Consider the following 24,893-nt stretch of genomic DNA (forward strand, 5'->3'; position numbering starts at 1 on the left):
AGTCCTGATATAGGTGCAGTGGGATTCTATTAAAGGTAGCCTTGATATAGGTGCAATGGGATTCTAATACATGTAGTCTTGATGTAGGTGCAGTGGGATTCTATTACAGGTTATCTTGATGTAGGTGCAGTGGGATTCTATTAGAGATGGTCTAGATATAGGTAACTTGGGTGTTCCTTATATAGGATCACTAGCTGCCCTAAATAGCTGTAGATGTTGTCCTCATTAATAGTCTTTTCACAAGGCAAAATATAATCATTATAACATCAACTGGACTTTTTACATTTCATTGCTTTATTTCAAAGAAAACAAGAAAACTTGTCACAAAAATATAAAACATCTGATGCATGAAAGACAATGGACAAGCATAAAACTACCACCTGACATGTCTTAAAGATATGAAGAATAATGGACATTTTTTTTTTGGGGGGGGGGGGGGTCAGATTTTTCTAAAAGCATGTCATGAACATGTCATATACATGTATATTTCAATCAAAATGGCAAGAAATAAAACTGTTAAATATTGATCTCTCTTATCGTTAATACAAGTCATTGTATGGATGCAACAAACTGTACAGAATTTGAATGCTACCTCTGAGAATTAAATAAGCAAAAAAAATTTTCATCTGTGCAGTCAAGTTTTGACAAAACAAATTGTGTTTGTATTGTCCCGTGAAATGTCCTATACGTGGTCAAGATAATGTTTCAAGGAAGAGGGACATAATATCAAACCATTTTCTAAAAAAAAAGTCTTCAGCCCATTCCATTGCATAATACACATAAAAATAAAATTATGTGAAAAATCTTCCATTTACACTGAACTGGTTTTCCATTTGAGCCTATGGATTAATCAAAATGATGTGCATGGTCACAACACAGTCTCAAGTCAGTGTTATCCATACAAGTATCTCGTAACATGAGGTATAAAATAGTATAATATGTACATCAGAATGAAGTCAACTGACATTAAAATGGACTAGGTAAGGCTGGTGTGACAACACTGAAATACCAAACAGCCCAACCAAACATTTCATTGTGAAAATTTTTACCATTCTACCAATCTTCCTATCCCTCAGCATTAATACACTACCCTTACATTGTGTATAAAGCAACAACATAAGAATGATGTCCATTTAAAGCAGTACTGGGGGTCCTCAATGACATCACTGTTAACAACTTTTCCAAATCTTCCCAGAATTTCCAGGCCCTCAATCGCTCTCGCTGTCATCGTCACTCAACTCCAGATCTTTACCTGTATAAAGCAAGAAAGACTGATCAGAATTTACCTAAGTCACTCATAGGCTAACCAGAAGTCTCTGACAAGACTGTAACTCTACAGACTGCTTGAAATGGTCTGAAATAAGGTACACCTTGATTTCAAATACTTCCAAAGAGACTTTTGAAAAGTAAGATCATGTCATCATTTGAATCAGAAAGAGACAAGAACATTTTAATAACTTCCAATACTTGAAACTTTTTTTTAATGCTGATTTTTCCTATAAAAATTTGATTCTCTACTGAGGCGCAAGGGTCAATGATATTTATGAACAGTGACACAGTTTTGGTGAAAATGCAGCACAAACACATTTATTTATGATTTATGAGGTCACCACACTGCAATTACATATATTAAGTGTGTTGAAGATGTTCAACATTTTGTACTCAGAATGTTGAAGTTGTTATTCACTTTTTTTTGTGTTTGTTTGTTTGTTTGTTGTTTTTTTTTTTTTGTTTTTTTTTTTTGGGGGGGGGGGGGGGTAACAGGTCTTAAACACTTACATGTGATATCAGAAGTGAGTTGTTTTAGACTTACCCAGGATATTGGAGGAAGGAGGGGCTGATTGATAGAGAGATGGAGCCTGGGATCCAAACAAACCCTGCCCTGATTTCTCTGTAACAAAATAAAAACTTAACATCAGAAATGTATAACCATCTAAAAATAAGTATTACATCTTACAGGTAACACCAAACAAACCACATCCTGCTTTCTCTGTTACAAAATAAAATCTTAACATCAGAGAGATGTACAACCATCTTAAAATAAGTATTACATCATACAGGTAACACCAAACAAACCAAATCCAAACAAACCCTGCCCTGATTTCTCTGTTTCAAAATAAATTCTTAACCTCAAAGAGATGTACAACCATTTAAAAATAAGTATTACATTATACAGGTAACGTACTGTAATTGTATTATATTTAGCCTGGATATTAGGCTGAAATTGATTGTTCAACAAGTTAGCATAGAGTTCATTGACTGATATTTTTAATCTGCTTACATGTAAGTATAAACAAGACAATAATTAATGTACATGATTTAATGGAAGCTGCTTTCTGCTAAAGGTGCTACATAGCATACACAACCAAATGCAATATGTTTACAGTATTTCTAAATGCACTATTGGAAACTGCATTTTTAATGCTAATTATTTCAATTGGGTTTTGGTCCAAAGTTTATCAAGCCGGAACTAAAACTGATGTAACCTTATTCACAGTTTCATAGATAACATTATGTCCTCTTGATTTTGAACATCAATCTTAATTTAAGAATATGTGAAATCCATAAAATAAGGTATACTTTGTTACAGTTTTGGTTTAGAAGCTCAGAAGGAAAAGAAGAAATATTTGTAAGATCAAGGAATCGTAGGGATGATTGACAGACTTTGTTCACAAGAGCTACGATGAGACACAGGTGATCTATAATCAGTAAAGAAAATTGGTTTAATTGATATACTGGGTAACTTGTATAGGCATACTCACCATTATTTGTTTTGGACTCATCTTCTGAGTCACTGGCCGAGTTATCAGACTCGCTGGATGAGTCACTACTACTGCTGATAAATCCAATCCAACCTAAACAGAAAACATACTTCAACAAAGTGACATGGGGTATCCTTGATTTGTGTATCATGTACTTCCTTGGATTGTTATAGCAGCAAGTCTTAGTGGATAAAACATGCAATTCAGAAAAATGAAATTAAAAGGAAATGCTTTAAAATAAAAAAAAATCATACAGAGGAAAATTAGCTTTAGTTCTCACTTTACCTCAAGGTACATCTTCGCTAGCCAAGGGTTTCCGATCCGAAATCTACTCTACAACCCTTGGGTTGTAGAGTAGATTTCGGATCGGAAACCCTTGGCTAGCGAAGATGCTCAAGGTAGGGTCCAAATGATTTTCAACAATGATAACTCTTTAATTTAATAAATAACTGAAGTTCTTAAAAGGGTCCCCTAAATTGGACATTGTAATATTTCATGAAAAAGTCTGTCTTACTCTGTTCTGGTTTCTGAGAGTCCTCCATTTTTGGGTCATCGTGTACTGGGGTGACTGTTGGGGACTCCACTTGGGGGGTCGGGGGGCTAACACTGATTGAGGACGAGGCCACAGCTTTCTGTTTGACAGGGGATCTCTTGTTGACATCCACAGGGGTCAAAGGTCGGCTACTCTGGGTTATTTTGCTACTGCCCTCCATTCTGTTATAACATAATATTTTGCTATATTATTTTCATAAAATACTGAATCAAAGTGCATGTTGACAAGAAATATAGGCATTTTCCTGATCAAGGCAAAAACAGTCATTTCTCTGTCCTTTAAAATTACAAACTGCGAATCATTGAAAATACTTGTATGGAAATGTTCAGGTTAGGATCATTTTTGTGAAATTGGTCATCGGAGAAAAAGAGCTCATAACAAATCTTTAAGTATCATATTGTCCATTTTCAGGAAAAAAATTTGCACATAGAAGGATTGGTTACCAAAATACTGCAAAACTTGCACATGCAAATGTTTTAGCAACTGACTTTTTAAAAAAAAGTATATATTCAAAAGAAACACCCTTTTAGTTTTAATCTTACTTTTACCTTCAACCTTTTAAGAAGAGTAACAATGCATCAGTAATAGTTGTTGAACATATTAGGAAAACAACATAATATATCCTACACAGTGATTACAAGACAAACCTGGTCTTTTTTAAGTTGACGGTGTTGGAGAGTCTCTCCAGAGTGAATGCCCCCGTCTGATGGTCTATAATGAGGACACATTCCTTGGGACTCGGGCGCTTGTTCCCTTTGTACATGGTGTGTGAGGTACCTGAGCCCTATAATGAGGAGATCAAGTATCCATGTATCACATATTTTAATGTCATGCTATGTGAGTTATACGTTAAGTATCAGAATCATTCTTCAAAACTGATATCTTGAACACTAATATCTCAAACACTGATATGATATCTTGAACATTGATATCTCAAACACTGATATGATATCTTGAACACTAATATCTCAAACACTGATATGATATCTTGAACAATGATATCTCAAACACTGATATGATATCTTGAACACTAATATCTCAAACACTGATATGATATCTTGAACACTGATATCTCAAACACCAATATGATATTTTGAACACTGTTATCCCAAACATTGATATGATATCTTGAACACTGATATCTCAAACACCGATATGATATCTTGAACACTGATATCTAAAACACTGATATGGTATATTGATCACTTATATTTCAAACACTGATATGATACATAGAACAATAATATCTCTACATCTGATATCTCAAAAACTGACCTTAAATATAGAAAAGAAAACTTAAATACTGATATCCCAAACAATATCTCAAACACTGATATCTCAAATAATGGTATTTCAATGATTTCTCAAATGCCTGGAAACATGTCAAAGTGAGTTGGCCACACCAATCTCAATATCAAAATATTTCATTTGCTAGGAGTACAATTTCACAAAAAAACTTCAGTTGATATGGCTACAGGGTAATCTGTCCATGTAAAACTTACAAATTTATCACTTTCAACAAGTTTTAGACTAATTTCTTTATGAAATGAGCTGATATTTAGTAAGTTTTGATTTGAATGATTGCATGTAAATTTTTGCAGCTTGTCAAGAATTTCTCATTTATCTTCACATCTGAATTATCAAATCAGTTTTTTAAAATTTCAAGTTTTACTTCACTGCAATAGAACATTGCATTGTAGAATGTATACTTAAGATTAGTCTGGAGATTAACAAATTTAAGTCAACCTCAACAGTACAAAGTAGTTATCTTAAAGTAATGAGTATTCAGTAAAATTAAATGTATGCAGACTGCAGAGGAAGTGAAAACTGATAACTGGATAGTTTAAACCATGCATCTTCTTCCACTGGCCTTTAAAATCTGTTATTAATCTCAACATAAAGTCCCCATGGCCCAAAACTTTAACTCAATTGCGCTTAACTAGGGATGTCAAAATATTTTTTTCCTTAGTCGATTATTCGATTGCCTTATTCGAACAATAGTCGAATATTCGGAACATTTTCTGAAAATAAAATTTTATTTGAAACTTCACTGATAATGACGTATTTATAACTCAAAACCCTTTGACTTAAATCTATTTAAAAAGTAACATCCAAATGAATGCAACGTAACTTGTGGATAGCATGATTATATGAAATAAATTTAGAAACCTTATTCTCCAGTATGTATGATTTCCTGTCAATCGAATTCATAAATCGGTCTGTACATGAAGTCAGATTTTTTATTAATTAAATAATAAAAAATTGTCAGCCAATATTTTTTAAAGATTATTACGTAATAAATTTGGGGAGGTTGGGGGGGGATCTCACACTATCCACACGTTAGGTTCCTGTGAAATTGTTAAACAGTTAGATACTGCTTATTCAATTATTGATTACTGATCCTGCTGACAAAATGGCTTTATACAGTTTAAAATGTAAGCGAATTTTTTAAATAATTATCAAAGTGTCAAAACATGTCACAGCTATGATTTGTTCCTTGCATTTGATCAATCTTGAAATAACGAAAGATAATTGATACATGGTATAAGATCAAGTCCAATAAATAACTTTACAAACAAAGCCCAATATATTGGTGGGTAATTTATCAGAAAAACAACACAGTTGTTATTAACAAATAATTATCGCAATAGCGCAGACTTAAATGACTGTAGTTTCTATACATGCATGGAAAGGATATATTGAGGAAAATTATCTTATTGACTGTCTCTGAGGAAAGACGGTTTCTCAATTTTGTGATGAGAATTCCATCTTGTCATCAAGCTTTTATTGCACTTATTTAATTATAATAATATTTGAATGTTGTTTCATTATTCGATCGTCAGTCCATTCGACTGATAGTCGAATAATCGACTATTCGTTGACATCCCTACCGTAAACTCAGAAAAAATTGTGGGAAAATAAGTAACAATAGGTTTATAAATAGAAGTGACACTTTACCTCCTTGTAGTTTTAAATATAGAAGTGTCATCTTTACCTCAACGTGCGGCAACCCCACAGTCACCTGGTGCCCCTCCCCGACATCCACCAGCCCTTGTTGTGACGTATCGACCGATGCTGGCATGAAATCATCTGAAAAACACATATATATATTATCACTTAAGACACTTTGTTGTACAAAGTAATGACTGATGTCACATTATTATTTGTTTACATATTGTATAACAAGGTGGCAGACTTGGAAGGTTCCAGGCTCTCCTGCTATATTTCATGATTAGTTTAGACCTCAGTGTACCACATCTCCAGATATGAGAGGTTTTATTTATTAGATTCAATCTGAGTTTCAACATGGGGAGTTTCAGGATTTCTGTGACAAATTCCCAGGGAGCACCTGCTATCACTGTAGATATTACCAAAGAAAATCCTTACTGCTTATCCAAAGCCATTGTAAATGATAAATTATACATTGTTGCTCTACCAAAACAATGAAAAAATTCATTTTCTTCCCCATGCTTCTGCATTGGGTCTGTTCACCCTATCTAATATCTACCTGTTCACATGAATCCGTTCGCCCAGAGTCTGTTCACTATTATTATGGCCCTATTGTAAATATCATCTTAACATTTCTGTTGCATCTTAATAGTGATGGGAAATTGGAAAAAAATCATAATCGATTATCGGTAATAATTGGCTGCGCATAATTGATTAATAATCAATTATAATCGAATTTTTAACTTAAATGAAATAAATATAACAAGAATCCCATGGGCCACATTGCTCACCTGCGCACACTGGCTAGGCAAAAGCACAAATCAGTTCAGTATTGAAAAGATTATCGGGAGGGGGGGGGGGATGAATTTTAAACTACCTGATGATGCTTCCATGTCAATATAACAAATGGCTTAACTGTACTTGAGAAGACTTTTTAAAAAAATTCCCATATATTCCTTTGTAAAAATTTGATCCCCATTTGTGGCTCCTCCCTATCCCAGAGGTCATCATTTGAACAAACTTGAATCTACACTACCTGAGGATGCTTCCATATCAATATGACTAAACATAGCTTTTCTGTTCTTGAGAAGAAATTTTTTTCTATATGTTATTAAGTAAAACTTTCGATCCCCCACTGGGCCCCACCCTACCCCCGGGGGTCATCATTTGAACAAAATTGAATTTATACTACCTGAGGATTCTTCCATATCAAAATGACTAAACATGATTTTCAGTTCTTGAGAAGAAGACATTTTCCTATATATTCCTATGTAAAATTTTCGACCCCCCATTGTGGCCCATCCCTATCCCGGGGGTCATCATTTTAACAAACTTGAATCTACATTACCTGAGGATGCTTCCATATCAAAATGACTAATCATGGCTTTGCAGTTCTTCATCAAAAGATATTTTCCAATATATTTCTATTTAAGACTTTGATCCTCCATTGTGGCCCCGCCCTACCCCACGGGGTCATGATTTGAACAAGCTTGAATCTACACTATCTGAGAATGCTTTAGTATAAATAAGACCAATTAGGGCTTTGCTGTTCTTGAGATGAAGATTTTTAAAGATTTTTCCTATATATTTCCATATAAAACTTTGATCCTCCATTGTGGCCCCGCCCTACCCCAGGGGGTCATGATTTGAACAAGCTTCAATCTACACTACCTGAGGATGCTTCCATATAAATATGACCAATTAGGGCTTTGCTGTTCTTGAGAAGGAAGATTTTTAAAGATTTTTCATATATATTTCAATGTAAAACGTTGATCCTCCATTGTGGCCCCACCCTACCCCCAGGGGTCATGATTTGAACAAACTTTAATCTACACTACATGAGGATGCTTCCACGTGAGTTTTATCTTTCCTGGCTGTGTGGTTCTTGAGAAGAAGATTTTTAAAAGATGCTATTAATTTTTCACTAATTCTTTATTATCTCCCCTTGAAAGAGGACATGGCCCTTCATTTGAACAAACTTGAATCCCCTTCACCCAAGAATAATTTGTGGCAAGTTTGGTTGAAATTGGCCCAGTGGTTCTTGAGAAGAAGTCGAAAATGTGAAAAGTTTACAGACGGACGGACAGACAGACGGACTACAGATAAAATGTGATCAGAAAAGCTCACTTGAGCCTTCGGCTGAGTGAGCTAAAAAAGTTAAACTTATTCAGATTTAACACTTTAAGTTCAAGTTTTTACAAAAAAAAATTATTTTATTAATTATATTCATAAATGTTTATTAATTTTTTCATTTAATAAAGTGGAAAATAGGATTTCTTTACTTTACAAACAAATATATTGAATGGGAATTTACTGTAAAAAAAATCTCACTTAAAATATTGAATGGGAATATTACTGATATTAGTCTTACCTTGCATTACATGTAGTATTTATTTCTAATAATTAAAAGTTTAAAAAGTAGGTATCCAGAATTTGGACTTGAATTCCTGATTATAATTACGTTTACAGATCGTCTGTACTGTTTATGTTTTTCTGTGTATAGTAAAACCTAGTTCTAAGTAAAACCTCTTAGATAATATTGACCGTTTTTCTGTTATTAGTCTGACCCTAAATTCAATCATGGCGGTAAAAATATCAACATGGCATGGACACCTTCGATATTTTAATCATTCATCACTACTTTAAAACTCTTTGCACATGGATTTGGTAATAAAATTTAAGTATTTATTTACAATATTAATTTTTGTCAGCGATGTCGGCGACATTTATTTTGTAATCGATTTGTAGCATCGAAGAGCTCCTAACGACCGACAATCGATCGTCGTCGACAATCGGCCTATCACTACATCTTAAGTCACTTTTTAGTATTTTTTTGTTAATAGATGTAGGATCTAGGAAACAATTTTTAATAACTTTCAATTAATAAATTCATTTGACTTCATTTCCAATTATTAATGTTTATCAAAGACATAAACATGATAAATGGTTTAGTAACTTTTGATAATTTTAATACTGTAAACTAGGAAACACTTTTTTTCATAATTTGCATTGCTTTGAAAACAATTTAAGAAATTAATCTATTCAACATTTCAACTATACAATATGTACGTAATATATAATTTACACTGTAAACAAAGAACTTTGTTAATTTTTCTACCCCAGTTATATTGCGAGTTTTAAATTTACCACTAAAAGAAAAGTGTTTAAAATGTGAGTTTCATTTCATACGGGTCACTAATTACTACCCATTATTACAACATCTTACATCAACAGAGAAGGTGAAATTTATTATTTTATTAGTAAAGTGTTGAATTTTGGTAGAATTAATTTGCCACTTCACATGGCTTCTACAATAATACTAAAAATTAATATAGTACCTTTTCTGGCAATATACGTACATGTAGAGAAATGCCTTGACAAAAAGTTTGAACCATAAAAATAGTAGTATGCTCCATAAAACAAGCAGAATATTTCAATGTGTCTGGAATCTTCGTTTTGATAAAACAATTTAAAAAGATGAAATATCATCATCATTTTTGTCTTCTTGACAGTTGACTATTTTTTGTAAATTAAAAATTGGCCAATAACACTTCCACTCTTTCTTTAGCTTGAGAATTTTCCACTTTCAACATAACAAGTACTGTAGTCAACTATATTAGAGTAATAAAGTTTGTTTACAATCTTTCATATCCTTTTTTCGGTTAGTGAATCTAACAATTTTTAAAGAGAGGTAACTTGGTTTTTCAGTAACACTCTAAATTTTTATGACTGTTTTTCGCCATTTTCTTAAGAATACGAATTTTAGTCACAGCAAAAATTAATTTGTGACTAGTAGAAATCATTTTCAGAATAACATATATTTCAGTTCCACCCCCTCTTGACTGTTGTGCAAAAGACTTCGTCAGAATATTGTATTCAATCTATTCAAACCTGTGTAGGCTTCCACTTAAGTAAATAATATCTTACTTTTTCTAGTTAGTATTCAAACATAAAATAGCATCTAAGCATGAACGGATCTACTTACAGCGGAAAGAGTGAAAGGCAACTCGAGATTTTGGATCAAAACTTGAACCTAACTTGAGTTCATGGACTTTGCTATCGACTGGAAGTATCTTCTCTGTCATTTCAAAGGTAAATAATTGTCCACAGTAAAGGTAAAAGTAAAAAAAGCACCAAAATAGGCCAACATCTGCTCAACTTGATCAAGGTTTTTCAATACTGTTTAGTATATTTGGAATACCGAGCCCGATCAAATTTTGCAATTTCCAGCAGAGTGATGCATGTTTAGCACAGGAACTTCTGAAGACCTACATGAGCACTGTCAAATAGAACTCCGGCATTACATATATCAACTTCAGAGTACTTGAACCGAAATGATTTTAGCTAAGTACTGTAATACACTGATTGTGTTCAAGGCTCTTCATTTCATTATCCAGTTTAAAAAAAAATTGACAATGTTCCTGCAATAATAAAAATTTCTGTACAACTCTGAGCATAAAAATCTTACGCTTATAAGTCTTTTAAATATTTCATTTAGTTGTCGAGAATTATTTTCTCTAAACTCATCAACATTGATGTTATTCATTTCATAACAAATAATGTCATAAAAATGTATACACATTGCTTTTATGTATGATAAACCGACACATACCCTAAGCAAGGGGCATATGTGACGTTTAAAGTACATTACGACATCTGACTCATTTCTGAAATCTGTTCAAGAATAAAAATTCACAAATATAAATATCTACATTCTGAAAAAACTTGTATCATTATTTTAACCTCATGGGTACTGTAATCTCGCATATAAAAAACACTTTTATACTTCAATGATGACCCAGAAACCCAGGTAAAGTAAGGTAGAAAATAGCTTGAGTCCCCCCCCCCCCCCCCTTTTCAACGACGAAGCTTCAGAGCATTGCATTTGAGGTATTATTGCAAGCATTTTGATACGTGTCTACATAAGATAACAAAGTACGGTGTAGTGCTCTATGCATGCGTGTCTCAGTAGTTGCAAATTATCTCGTAGAAGGACATCAGGCCTCAGATAAATAATGTTGCATTCAATCAGTGGCTGATCCACAAGTTCGGGGGGGGGGGCCCAAACGGCCGAAGGAGGAGGATATGGGAGGGGTGTCCACCTCCAATTAGGGGGGTGCGGGGGGCCTTCCCCCGAGAAAATTTTGTAAAAAATGTCTCGAAATTTTCCAGCATTTTAGATTGAACCTGTTTTTTTTTCTTGCTTTGACAGGGCTTCTACTGGACATACATAATAGTTTTACCAAAATTAATTATACGAAGTTGTAAACGTTCACTAGGTTTTATTATACATCATTTGATGGTATTTTATTTTTTTTTTTAAATATTTGTAGAACTTTTGTTTTTAACAAGTTTATCACACTGTAACTTCCATCTACACATGGAACACTATTCAATGCATTTTTTTTTTCACTTCAGCATGATTTGGGGACAACCATTTGATTAGAAGGGGGGGGGAGGGGGTGGCAGATTTTTGAAATAAATAAACTGACCTCAAAAAATGTTGAAAAATAAATAATCTGTCCTCGACTGGCAAGAAAATGAATAATTTGACTCGAAAATTTTGCTCCCCCTTCCAACATCAAATGGTCGTCCCCTTAAACTTTACTCTTTTGGTAAGGTTCACAACGGTAAACCGTCACATCTGGAGGGTCTACTTTCCCAATAGTAAAGCCAATCTAATTTTCAAAATATTGTATTACGTAAAGGAGAAAGGCCGAAAACTGTCCATTCTGTGAGAGAAAGAACTAATCTCGGGCCGTAGATTAGTTCTTTCTCTCACAGAATGGACAGTTTTCGGCCTTTCTCCTACTTAAAACATGATTTCCTTTGTTCTGCGAATTTTTAAAAAAAGGTACAAAACAGGTAGCACACAAACTATGACAATTTCACTGTTTACAGAATGGACAGTCACAGGTAAGCTTGGGGTGCTCAGCAATTTGCTGAATAGCCATTGTGTTTCCATGCAGATGCAAATAACAAAAGGTCTTTGTCTTAAAAATGGACATTTACAGGTGGATTTCGGGGGATACTAGTATTTTTATAAGAATGCGACTCTTCAAAATCAGTTTAGAGTTTGCGTCGTAAAGACATACATATTTTCCTCCGAAAGAGAGAATATAAATGAAAAAATCAAAATCGAATTAACCAAAAGATGCACAAAATCAGTGATATTTGGACCTAGGAACAGAGAATAGTAAGAGTAAAAGAAAGAATTAGCCAAACTTCGACAGATACAGATAATCGAATTCGAATCAAATCTGGAAATGTTTTATTTGAATTTAATTTTTGAGGATACTAGTATATTTATTGCAGCAGTGTAATGGTGAAATGCAAATTGTGTTCTGAGTGTTGGATAGCCAGGAGCCAAACTTTGACCTGAAAATGTATTTCAAATCAAATCTAGAAATGTTTCAATTTTAATTAAATTCTACGGAAATGTTCACTGCAGCAGAGTAGTGTTCTAGGTGCAAACTGTTTTCTGGATAGTGGATTTAATACTAGCCGTACTTCAATCTAAAAATGGAAAAATGGAGGGAACGATGTTTCCGAAATTTAAATCAAATGTCGCGGTGTCATTTAAATTCAAGTTTTGTGAAAATTGAGTATTGAAGTAATGTGCATTATTCATGGATTTAAATGTGTAAAATCGAGCGGGTGCCCTCCAGACACTGTGTTCTGGATTAACTTAAATCTTCGCGTTCCTTTTGTTATTTACATGTAAATTAAATCGTATTTAATATATTTGCTTTTGTTTCCCTCTTTGGCACATTTCAAACTTTACCTGTAACTCTCCATTCTGTTTGTTTAAACTGTCCATTCTTTTAGGAAAAAAACTGTCCATTCTTAAAAGAATGGACAGTTTTCCAAAAAGAATGGACACTTGCAGGTAACATAATGGACTGTTTGGGGAGTTAGCTCAACATTAAGCTATAGAATGGACAACACAAACAATAGGTTTACGTCACAGTCATGTTTTAAGTGCACTGTAAACTTGTACAATTGGTAATTCCACCCTCCTGTGATGTCATAGAGTTTTGCAAAAACTGATATTAATTTAGATGCATACGCAATAGAAATATATCTTTTGGATGAATGATTTTAAATAGGTATAATGCAAATTATTGTTTAGTAAAAGAATTAAAAAAAAAACCCCGTATATTTTCTCTATTTAATGATTTATTCAATCTTTAAAAAATGTTGCTAAGGACAATAACTCCTTCTCCTATTTCTTCATTCAAACATTTTCTTTATGGTACATGTAATGTACATGTATGTAATGTACATGTATGTAATGTACATATATGTAATGTACATGTATGTATGTAATGTACATGTATGTAATGCACATGTATGTAATGTACATGTATGTAATGTACATGTATGTAATGTACATTTATGTATGAAATGTACATGTATGTAATGTACATGTATGTAATGTACATGTATGTAATGTACATGTATGTATGTAATGTACATGTATGTAATGTACATATATGTAATGTACATGTATGTATGTAATGTACATGTATGTAATGCACATGTATGTAATGTACATGTATGTAATGTACATGTATGTAATGTACATTTATGTATGTAATGTACATGTATGTAATGTACATGTATGTAATGTACATGTATGTAATGTACATGTATGTATGTAATGTACATGTATGTAATGTACATGTATGTAATGTACATGTATGTAATGTACATGTATGTAATGTACATGTTTGTAATGTACATGTATGTAATGTACATGTGTGTAATGTACATGTAGGTAATGTACATGTATGTAATGTACATGTGTGTAATGTACATGTAGGTAATGTACATGTATGTAATGTACATGTATGTAATGTACATGTATGTAATGTACATGTGTGTAATGTACATGTAGGTAATGTACATGTATGTAATGTACATGTAGGTAATGTACATTTATGTAGTTAATGTACATGTATGTATGTAATGTACATGTAGGTAATGTACATGTATGTAATGTACATGTATGTATGTAATGTACATGTAGGTAATGTACATGTATGTAATGTACATGTAGGTAATGTACATGTATGTAATGTACATGTATGTATGTAATGTACATGTAGGTAATGTACATGTATGTAATGTACATGTATGTATGTAATGTACATGTAGGTAATGTACATGTATGTAATGCACATGTATGTAATGTACATGTATGTAATGTACATGTATGTAATGTACATGTATGTAGGTAATGTACATGTATGTAATGTACATGTATGTATGTAATGTATATGTATGTAATGTACATGTATGTATGTAATGTATATGTAGGTAATGTACATGTATGTATGTAATGTACATGTATGTATGTAATGTACATGTATGTAATGCACATGTATGTAATGTACATGTATGTAATGTACATGTATGTAATGTACATGTATGTAGGTAATGTACATGTATGTAATGTACATGTATGTATGTAATGTATATGTATGTAATGTACATGTATGTATGTAATGTATATGTAGGTAATGTACATGTATGTATGTAATGTACATGTATGTATGTAATGTACATGTATGTAATGCACATGTATGTAATGTACATGTATGTAATGTACATGTATGTAATGTACATGTATGTAATGTACATGTATGTAATGTACATGTATGTAGGTAATGTATATGTATGTAATGTACATGTATGTATGTAATGTATATGTAGGTAATGTACATGTATGTATGTAATGTACATGTATGTATGTAATGTACATGTATGTAGGTAATGTACATGTATGTAATGTACATGTATGTATGTAATGTACATGTATGTAATGTACATGTATGTAATGTACATGTATGTAATGTACATGTATGTAATGTACATGTATGTAATGTACATGTTTGTAATGTACATGTATGTAATGTACATGTGTGTAATGTACATGTAGGTAATGTACATGTATGTAATGTACATGTGTGTAATGTACATGTAGGTAATGTACATGTATGTAATGTACATGTATGTAATGTACATGTATGTAATGTACATGTGTGTAATGTACATGTAGGTAATGTACATGTATGTAATGTACATGTAGGTAATGTACATTTATGTAGTTAATGTACATGTATGTATGTAATGTACATGTAGGTAATGTACATGTATGTAATGTACATGTATGTATGTAATGTACATGTATGTAATGTACATGTATGTAATGTACATGTAGGTAATGTACATGTATGTAATGTACATGTATGTATGTAATGTACATGTGTGTAATGTACATGTATGTAATGTACATGTATGTAATGTACATGTATGTAATGTACATGTATGTAATGTACATGTATGTATGTAATGTACATGTAGGTAATGTACATGTATGTAATGTACATGTATGTATGTAATGTACATGTATGTAATGTACATGTATGTAATGTATATGTATGTAATGTACATGTATGTATGTAATGTACATGTATGTATGTAATGTACATGTAGGTAATGTACATGTATGTAATGTACATGTATGTATGTAATGTACATGTATGTAATGTACATGTATATAATGTACATGTAGGTAATGTACATGTATGTAATGTACATGTATGTATGTAATGTATATGTAGGTAATGTACATGTATGTAATGTACATGTATGTAGGTAATGTACATGTAGGTAATGTACATGTATGTCTCTGTTATAAAGTAGCAATTATTATGGAAATTTCAACATCGTTATTATGTATTACAACCAGTTTTTACATTATTTTTATATTACTGTTTACTCAAAATGATACAATTTTTATGCTGACATATACTTCTGTTTATTTATCTCTTACATCTTGAAATATAGCAACCTGTATATTTTTTGCAATTATTCCTGAATTTAAACATTATTAAATGAAAATAAAGGCAGTTTTTTCTACTTTGAACCCATAAAATTGTGAATCTCGTAACTGGGGGTTGTTTGTTTATGACCTTTGTATCATCACTGGCTATACGGACCATGCCTACCTGTGTATTGTGTGCGTTCAAGCGGAAAGGGATTTCCTGTTACGTGCTGGCTACATATTTTTATATAAAACAATGGGTTTGGATATAGTCAATCTCATTTATGCAATATCTTGTTAAAATGACACTTGTGAAAAAAAACTTAGAGCGGGACCCCCCCCCCCCCCCCCCCGAATCCGCCACTGATTTAATAATAATAATATTTTAGAAGTGTGAAATTATTATTTTATCTAAATAATCGATACTTTGAAATTCATATAATTATTTGGGGACATGTTTTTTTTTAGTGTGGTCCACTCCGTGTTCCCGAAGTTGTAAGCTTAAGAAAAAGAAAGGGTATATCATATATGAATATATAAATATATATAGATATATATATCCCCTATCCCCTATCCATATATATATATATATATATATATATATATATATATATATATATATATATATATATATACATGTATATATATATATATATATATATATATATATATATATATATATATATATATATATATATATATATATATATATATATATATATATATATATATATATATATATATATATATATATATATATATACATGTATATACATGTATATATATATATATCCCCTACTACCCAAACTCCGTCACCATAAGCGGAAAACACGTCAGGTTACTCTCTGAATTATTTTTTGATTTGTTTCTTGTTTGCTACACTTAGTAATGAACTTAAACATTGTTTTCAGAACTATTTTAAAAAATTCAGAAAGTGGGCTTATACAAAACTACTATAAATAGAACGCGAATCACATCCGTGTACATTACGTCAAGTGAACCCTAACTCCGTCACCAGGGCCCTCTACAATATGTCAACGTATTAATTAGATTTTTTTTCCAGTTCAGTTTTTTCTCCCTTCATCTTAAACTTGTAAACATAGAAAATTAGTTTTGACGATTTAAAATAGTATTAAATTATATTTTAAGAATAGTATCAACAACAGAAAAAATAACGTTAATATAACGTATTTTATAATGTAATAACGTCACGTTACGTTATCTCCAACATGTAGCATATCAGGACAAATTGAGACGAAAAATAAAATATTTTTAATCATATTCAATATGGTATGTCATATTAATCCTTTGGCAAAGACCTTCATGAGTATGACTGACATGTAAAAATTAGCATATTGACGCACATGTCGGAGGTATCGATGGAATAGCGCATAAAGGAAAAAGTACTTACTGATTTCACATAAAAAATGATAGATACAATAGATCACGTGTAATTGTTATTTATTTTTGATGCATTCTTGAATTTGCCTGTTATTGTATCTCGGCATTTGTTGTAGATTTTCAGCATGTAAAAAAAGACGTCACAATCGCACTCGTTTACAAACACCGCGGAGTTTCCCGAAAGTGACGGAGTTAGGGTAGTGACGGCGTTAGGGGGTTTGGCTATATATATATATATATATATATATATATATATATATATATATATATATATATATATATATATATATATATATATATATATATATATATATATATATATATATATATATATATATCCAAAAAATGAAAAGAAATATCACAGTGTCCGGTAATTAATATGAAAATTAAAAAGAACAAGGCAACAATGTTAGTAATGTCTATAAAAAAATTCTCCAATGACATTTTTCAGAACTTTGTAGAGAATCCTTATGAAAATAAAAAGTATTTCTATTTTAACTATTTATTTTTACTAACATTGTTGCCTTGTTCTTTTTAATTTTCATATATATATATATATATATATATATATATATATATATATATATATATATATATATATATATATATATATATATATATATATATATATATATATATATATATATATATATATAACATACTGAAGAACTGTGCACAGTGTATATACTGAAGAACTATATTGCATCATAGACATGCATGTACATTAGTTAGAAAAGTGGGCGTTACCAGCATTCGGCTCACCTCGGCTGACTACTTTACCCTACATCAAATGTAATCGGCCGAGGTGTGCCGAGTGGCGTTACCAGCTAAGCGTAAATAAATATCGGGATCGAAACACAAAAATACTGTCATATGACATTCCAAAGGTCAAGGCCAACACGCAGACGTCGAAAAGATAATCTGTAAAGTCACCATAGAAAACAACATTCTTGGGAGGAACACGTATATGAAGTAATTGGTAATCAAAATAAGGTCATATCACTTAAACATAACCCGAGTAATTGCTTTGTTTACGATAGAGTATTAGTAATTTATGAACAAGGAAGTAATATTAGGGTTTTCAAAAGATGGAAGCTTTTTCAAAAATAGGAGGTACCTTTTGAAGCGATTTTAACTAAAGTTAAAGTTATCAAATTTTTCTCCAACGAATATTTTGGCTGGTACATTCATAATTTCAGGCGGATAAAAGTACCGGGTACTGGCACATTTTGAAAGGCCTGTAAAATTATCTAGATTCTTGCACATGCAGGTATCAAAAAAGTGAAAATAAATGAGAAATGGGCATAAATCCTACCAGTGACCTTCACAAGTGTAGTACGCAAAGCAACAGGATAGCACCGAGTCTTAATTGATTAATTCCTGACATTTTCACCTTTCATTTACCCCACAAATTCATTTTGTTCCCCTTTCTGCACACCTCGTACTTAACCAGCCGGCATTGGCAATTCTGCATTTAAAACAGCTGTTTAATAACTGTTAAATAGCTGTTTAAAACTCAAATTTTCTAGCTAACAAGGACATGCATGTCTACCAACAAGCCTGCAGACGCACAGTTTGTCCCAAATAATTTTCCTGTCTATACTGCAGATTCTTGCATTAATAAGAACCCTGGAAGACGAATGAATTATCACTTATACAAAGTAATGACACCTTATGTTACCTTCACTAACAGGTTTATGTTTTAAGAGCAACATTTACAGGGATCACTTTGGGCTGCACCATTGGCGCACAGCATTTGTAAATGACACACAAAAAATTTAGATAGGGGTCAGTCTGATGCATGTCTTACAGATATGGGGCTACAAAATGCAAAAGATGCAAAAGTGTGGGCCAACATATTAAAGATATATTCCAATATGTAATATTGAATTTAAAAAACATTTGATTGATAATTCCGAATCAAAAATTGTACAGGTTACTTATTTTGCATACCACCAAACGCTTGCTCAAAATTCCTCCCAAGGCAAAGATTGGACCAACTGACCTAAAAAAACGGAAGTTTACATTTTTTACTTCAAATAAAATTTCATAAACTCCTTCATTGTCAGAGCTAAAAGTTAATCATTCTCTCAGTGTGACTCAGACTGCCTAAATTCAATGGTAGATGTTTCAAAAATTACTTGAATGATATTTGACAAATTTCACTAAATAAAATTTCTCTTATTTCAGTTGTTTGCATATTTTTCTCAGACTTCTTTGAATAAGAAATAGTCCCTACCACTTGAACCAAATTTAATTTCTGAAACTGCTCCAGGTCTGAGAATTGACTTATTTAAGCTGCTCAGTAGAGTAATTTGCACCAAAGTTGGCATCCTTTAGCTCTGTATAGTAACAACTTTCAAGAATTTAACCAATAAAATGAAAAGGGGTGAGGAATTTAGTATTCTGTTTATCAATACTCTGTGAGTATGAAGTCTTTAAAAAAATTCTCCAATGACATTTTTCAGAACTTTGTAGAGAATCCTTATGAAAATAAAAAGTATTTCTATTTTTCAAATTTAAAAAAAACCCTGAAATTGATTGTTTCAGAAGTGGCAATTTAAAAGCCCTCAGAGACCCATTAATTCACTTGAAATTCACAGCAAAATAGCATAAAATCCCCCCCCCCCTGGGCCCCCTACTGGGGCATTGCCCCTGGACCTAAAAAAAAGATCACACTACAGGATGTTGCTAAAACAACAAAAATATGCCTGACTCTGATTTCTTGTATTTTTTTTAGAGAGTATATTTTCATTTTATCTGACTGTGCAAATTGACAATAAAATATCTATTTAAAAACAAATTACTGACATATAATTTGTTACATAAAACCTATACATGTTTTACTTTACTTACAAATTAATATATCCATGATATCAGTACCAAATCAATACTATATTTTAACCAAATTTTTAATGTAATTTCTTAACTTAAATGAGCTGGTTTATTTTGAATACCAAATTTCAATTCACTTGAATAAAAACTTTATCATATATTTTTTTAAACTTAGACAACAATTTCATAAAATGAAATTTTTGAAGTAATAAACTGTGAGAGATTGAAGTTCTCCAAATTTTCTAAACCTTTTCTTTGATACTGATGACAGTGTGATTTTTAAAGATAAATTTTCCTAAGTTTAGGGGGTAGAATAGTCTTTTGCAATTTAAAAAAATGTCAAAAAATCTCCAGTTTTGAGACCCACTCCAGCTGAAAAATTTCAAATCTCCAGTTGTGATTGTTCAACTCTGTCACATGTATGGCTACATTAAAAATTCTGAATAAAGATTTAAGAGCCCTCTATACACTACACACTAAAGAGTTCTGAATTTGTGGTATTTTTATGCAGTAATCTGCCCTTTGATCTTGACTAGAATAAAATAAATTGAAATGTACAGTTTATTACTTAATTTGTGGTCAAATCAAACATTCATAACAATTTAATAGGCCAAGAGGAATAGATAGAACACTCCTTTTGCAGGTATTTTGCCCACTTAAGTAAGCAACAGTGATTTCTGTTCATCAGTACTTCATTGTCTTTGACCATTTTTCCTGGGGGTAAATGCATTAAGGTACCCTGTGTTGAAAATGTGATAGATAAGCTCAATATTTACACCTTTACACACTATAATTTTCTCAATGTCCAAAATATATTTTCCTTTTATTAGTGTATAGAGGGTCCTTAAAAGTATACAATTATACAAGTGAACAACATCATATACAGTCAAACCTCGTGATCTCGAGTTGGATGGGACCAAGAAAATACTTCAAGATATCCGAGGGTTCGAGATATCAAGGGTAAAATACTTGAGAAATACGTGGTTAGGACTTCCCAATCACTTTGACATATCCATGGCATTCGAGATATCCGTGTTTGAGATACCAAAGTTCAACTGTATTTTAAAGCATCAATTTTAGCAATAAACTCGAGCACACATACAAATGGAGTCTAAGATACAAAATAAACTGTAGAATGACTTTCTACAGCAAAACTCGGTTATAAAGAACTCACTTACAGGGAATTCTTAGTTGAAAGGATTTTTTGTCCCCCGCTTTCACTGAAAGTGGGAGATATTAATTTGGGTCTGTCTGTCCGTCCATCTGTCCGTCCATCCGTCTGTATTTCTGTCTGTAACACTTTCGTTTCCGCGCGATATCTCGAGAACCCTTTGATCTTTTGCAATGAAAGTTTGCATAGCAACTCCCTATGGGCTAAAGAAGAACCCTATTAATTTTGAGGTCAAAAGGTCAAAGGTCAAAGTCATAAATTCATAAATTCTGTCTGTTTTAACACTTTTGTTTCCATGCGATATCTCGCGAATTCTTTAAGCTTTTGCAATGAAATTTTACATAAAAACTCCCTATGGCCTAAGGAAGACCTCTATTGATTTTGAGGTCAAAAAGTCAAAGTTCAAGGTCATAAATTCACAAATTCCGTCTGTGTGTAACACTTTCGTTTCCGGGGATATCTCAAGAAGCTTTTGAGCTTCTGCAATGAAATTTTATACCATAACTCCCTATGGCCTCTCTTGCCCCTCTCAAAGTGTCCCGCCCCGTTTTTTTTATTTATTGTATTAAAAGTCGCTTGGCACTATTTTTAGCACAGGGGCATGTAAAGAGTTATTACGTATAATACAGGTTGTCGGTGGACTTTATATTCTAATTACATCTATTAGAACTGTTTAGTAAAGGCTAAATTAGACAACATTTATTGTGTAAAATTTTGACAATATCAAACGTGAATATAAACATTATATGTGACTTAATGTTTTTATTGGGAGTTGATTTTATCAACTCCTCATAGTCAGCGCGCCAGAGGCGCATTAATACATACAAATGACAAACAGCTACCAAGGGGGTGTCCTCGATTAAATGCAGGATGTTGTGAAAATGGGAGAAAGGTTGAAATTACAGTTTTAACCTACAAATTAAGCAGGGTGTAAAGATTTAAAAATGCAATGTATAATCTCAGTAAACGGCAGGCCTAAATATTTATATAAGAAAACAAGATTACAGATATTGCGAATAAGAAAATAGTACATATATTCTAATTTCAAGATAGGAAACTCGCTCCTAAAATAGCTTAGATACGTCATCAGTTTGTAGGGAAAGGCTGAAGGTATCCTCGTGATTATAATGATGCATAAACACCATGCTTTGACAATATGAACCCCATAATAACGGGATTAATAATCAGACATACGTTTAATTGCATGTCAGTATATACAGAGAACACAAAATCAGATTGATAGACAACTTATGTAAACTCTATAATGTTTAGACTGATCATCACAGCGGACATTATGTGCCTCAAGTATCTCTAACATGTGTAAAGTTCTAAAGTCGCAGATTAAAGATCTCCAAACTGCAGCAGACGTGACCTACTTGACAAAATTAATTTAGCAGCCTTTTACTTTTGTGCCTGGAATGAAAACACAGGATTAATTTTTATTACATGTGCAATTGAGATGGCTTGTTTAATATTTTTATTTTTGCAGGAATATTAATGCTGTGCATGTAATTAGTTCACTGTTGATAGAACGGAATTTTTCGGAGTGGATCCAGAATTTTGCTAATTTGGGGCACATTGAGTATTTTTGGAGTGGAGTGTGGTGTTGAAATAGCCCATTTAATTCCTTCTAAAACAAAACCGTGTGTTTCGTATACATTTGCGAACAAAGACCAAATATGTTGCTTTGTAGTTTAATATATCTGTAATGAAATATTTCATCTCGCAGCAATCTTAGTTAGATTCCAGCGAAAAGTAAAAAAAATAAATAAAAATGATACATTTAAAAATGAATTATGCCACGCAATAAGGTTTAATTTGTAAACAAACTAAATTTTTTTTTATATGTAAATACACTGTTATGTCATATAGTGTATCTAAATACAAATACCTATAAGTGTATCATTTCTCATGCTTTTATCTATTGCTCGAAGTATATTAACTTTATCAAAAACAATAAATTAATTAATTAATTTTTAAAAAAAAGGAGGAAAAAAATTCATAGTTATAATAAATTTAGACATTAAAACCACTGTTCACTTTTTTGATTATTCAATTAACCCTATTTTAATTATTGTATGCATTTGAAATTGAAATTTGGGTTTATCTTAATCCATTTACTAAAAAAAAAAAAAATAGCATCCCTGGCGGTACAATAAACAGGATGTTATCCAAATCATTCTGTGATAAACTGAAATTTTGCAAATTAAAACTTGGTGTACATAAATATGCAACTAGTTTTGCTGTTCTATCTGAATTTGGTAGATTTCCCCTACACTTCGACATTGTAAGATCAAATTAAGATAAGCTATTGGTATAGACTTGAAAATCTGGTAAGTCTTTTCCACCCTTACAAGGCTGTAGATGTTTATTGTGAATCCAAGTCACTATGAAAAAGGTGAAGATAACAGACAGTGATTGATCTCTAAAAATCTATCAAACAATACAAATCTGGAAAGAGGGCATAAATTTGGAAAGAATCTCTATTTCTGGTATACATGTTGCTCCATAAATTTTCTCATCACCAATATAGATGGTATTTGTCGTAATTTAACTTTGGTCAGAGCACTCTACATCACATGGTTAAATGTTGTACACCTTATTCATGAATTAATGACAATGTGACCGTTGCCAATGAATATTCATTATTTTTGTGATATTTTTCAAAAAAAAAAAAAAAATTATCAATCTTTTTATAATGAAACATAAGTACTTATCTCATCGTATAACAATAATGAAGTTCAATATTTTCTCAGGTAAAAAAAAAAAAATAACAAAAAACCTGCATTTTCCCCACTGGGAGTGTTGTTCATTTTTTAGCTCACCTGAGCCGAAGGCTCAAGTGAGCTTTTCTGATCACATTTTGTCTGTAGTCCGTCTGTCCGTCTGTCCGTCTGTCTGTCTGTCTGTCTGTCTGTCTGTCCGTCCGTCCGTCTGTAAACTTTTCACATTTTCGACTTCTTCTCAAGAACCACTGGGCCAATTTCAACCAAACTTGCCACAAAGTATCCTTGGATGAAGGGGATTCAAGTTTGTTCAAATGAAGGGCCACGCCCTCTTTCAAGGGGAGATAATGAAGAATTAGTGAAAAATTAGTAGCATCTTTTCAAAATCTTCTTCTCAAGAACCACAAAGCCAGGGAAGATGAAACTCATGTGGAAGCATCCTCAGGTAGTGTAGATTCAAGTTTGTTCATATCATGACCCCCGGGGGTAGGGTGGGGCCACAGTGAAGGATCAAATTTTTATATAGAAATATATAGGAAAAACCTTTAAAAATCTTCTTCTCAAGAACAGCAAAGCCATGATAAGTCATATTTATATGGAAGCATCCTCAGGTAGTGTAGATTCAAGTTTGTTCAAATCATGACCCCCGGGGGTAGGGCGGGGC

At 32.2% G+C, this 24,893-nt stretch overlaps 1 protein-coding gene across 1 annotated transcript; it reads right to left on the reverse strand.

The window, feature by feature from the left end:
• Nucleotides 1-276: 276 nt before the first annotated feature.
• Nucleotides 277-10,431, reverse strand: LOC133202261 (ELL-associated factor 1-like). Its single transcript, XM_061338058.1, has 7 exons — nt 10,250-10,431; nt 6,311-6,405; nt 3,963-4,099; nt 3,277-3,476; nt 2,763-2,855; nt 1,814-1,891; nt 277-1,252 (listed from the first exon to the last, which is right to left on the reverse strand). The coding sequence occupies exons 1-7, from the start codon at nt 10,347-10,349 to the stop codon at nt 1,209-1,211; spliced, it is 747 nt and encodes a 248-aa protein (XP_061194042.1). The 5' UTR covers nt 10,350-10,431; the 3' UTR covers nt 277-1,208.
• Nucleotides 10,432-24,893: the final 14,462 nt, after the last annotated feature.

Source organism: Saccostrea echinata, unplaced genomic scaffold, assembly GCF_033153115.1.
Source record: "Saccostrea echinata isolate AGI-Se365-2 ecotype Australia unplaced genomic scaffold, CSIRO_AGI_Sech_v1 ptg000046l, whole genome shotgun sequence".
NCBI lineage: Eukaryota > Metazoa > Mollusca > Bivalvia > Ostreida > Ostreidae > Saccostrea > Saccostrea echinata.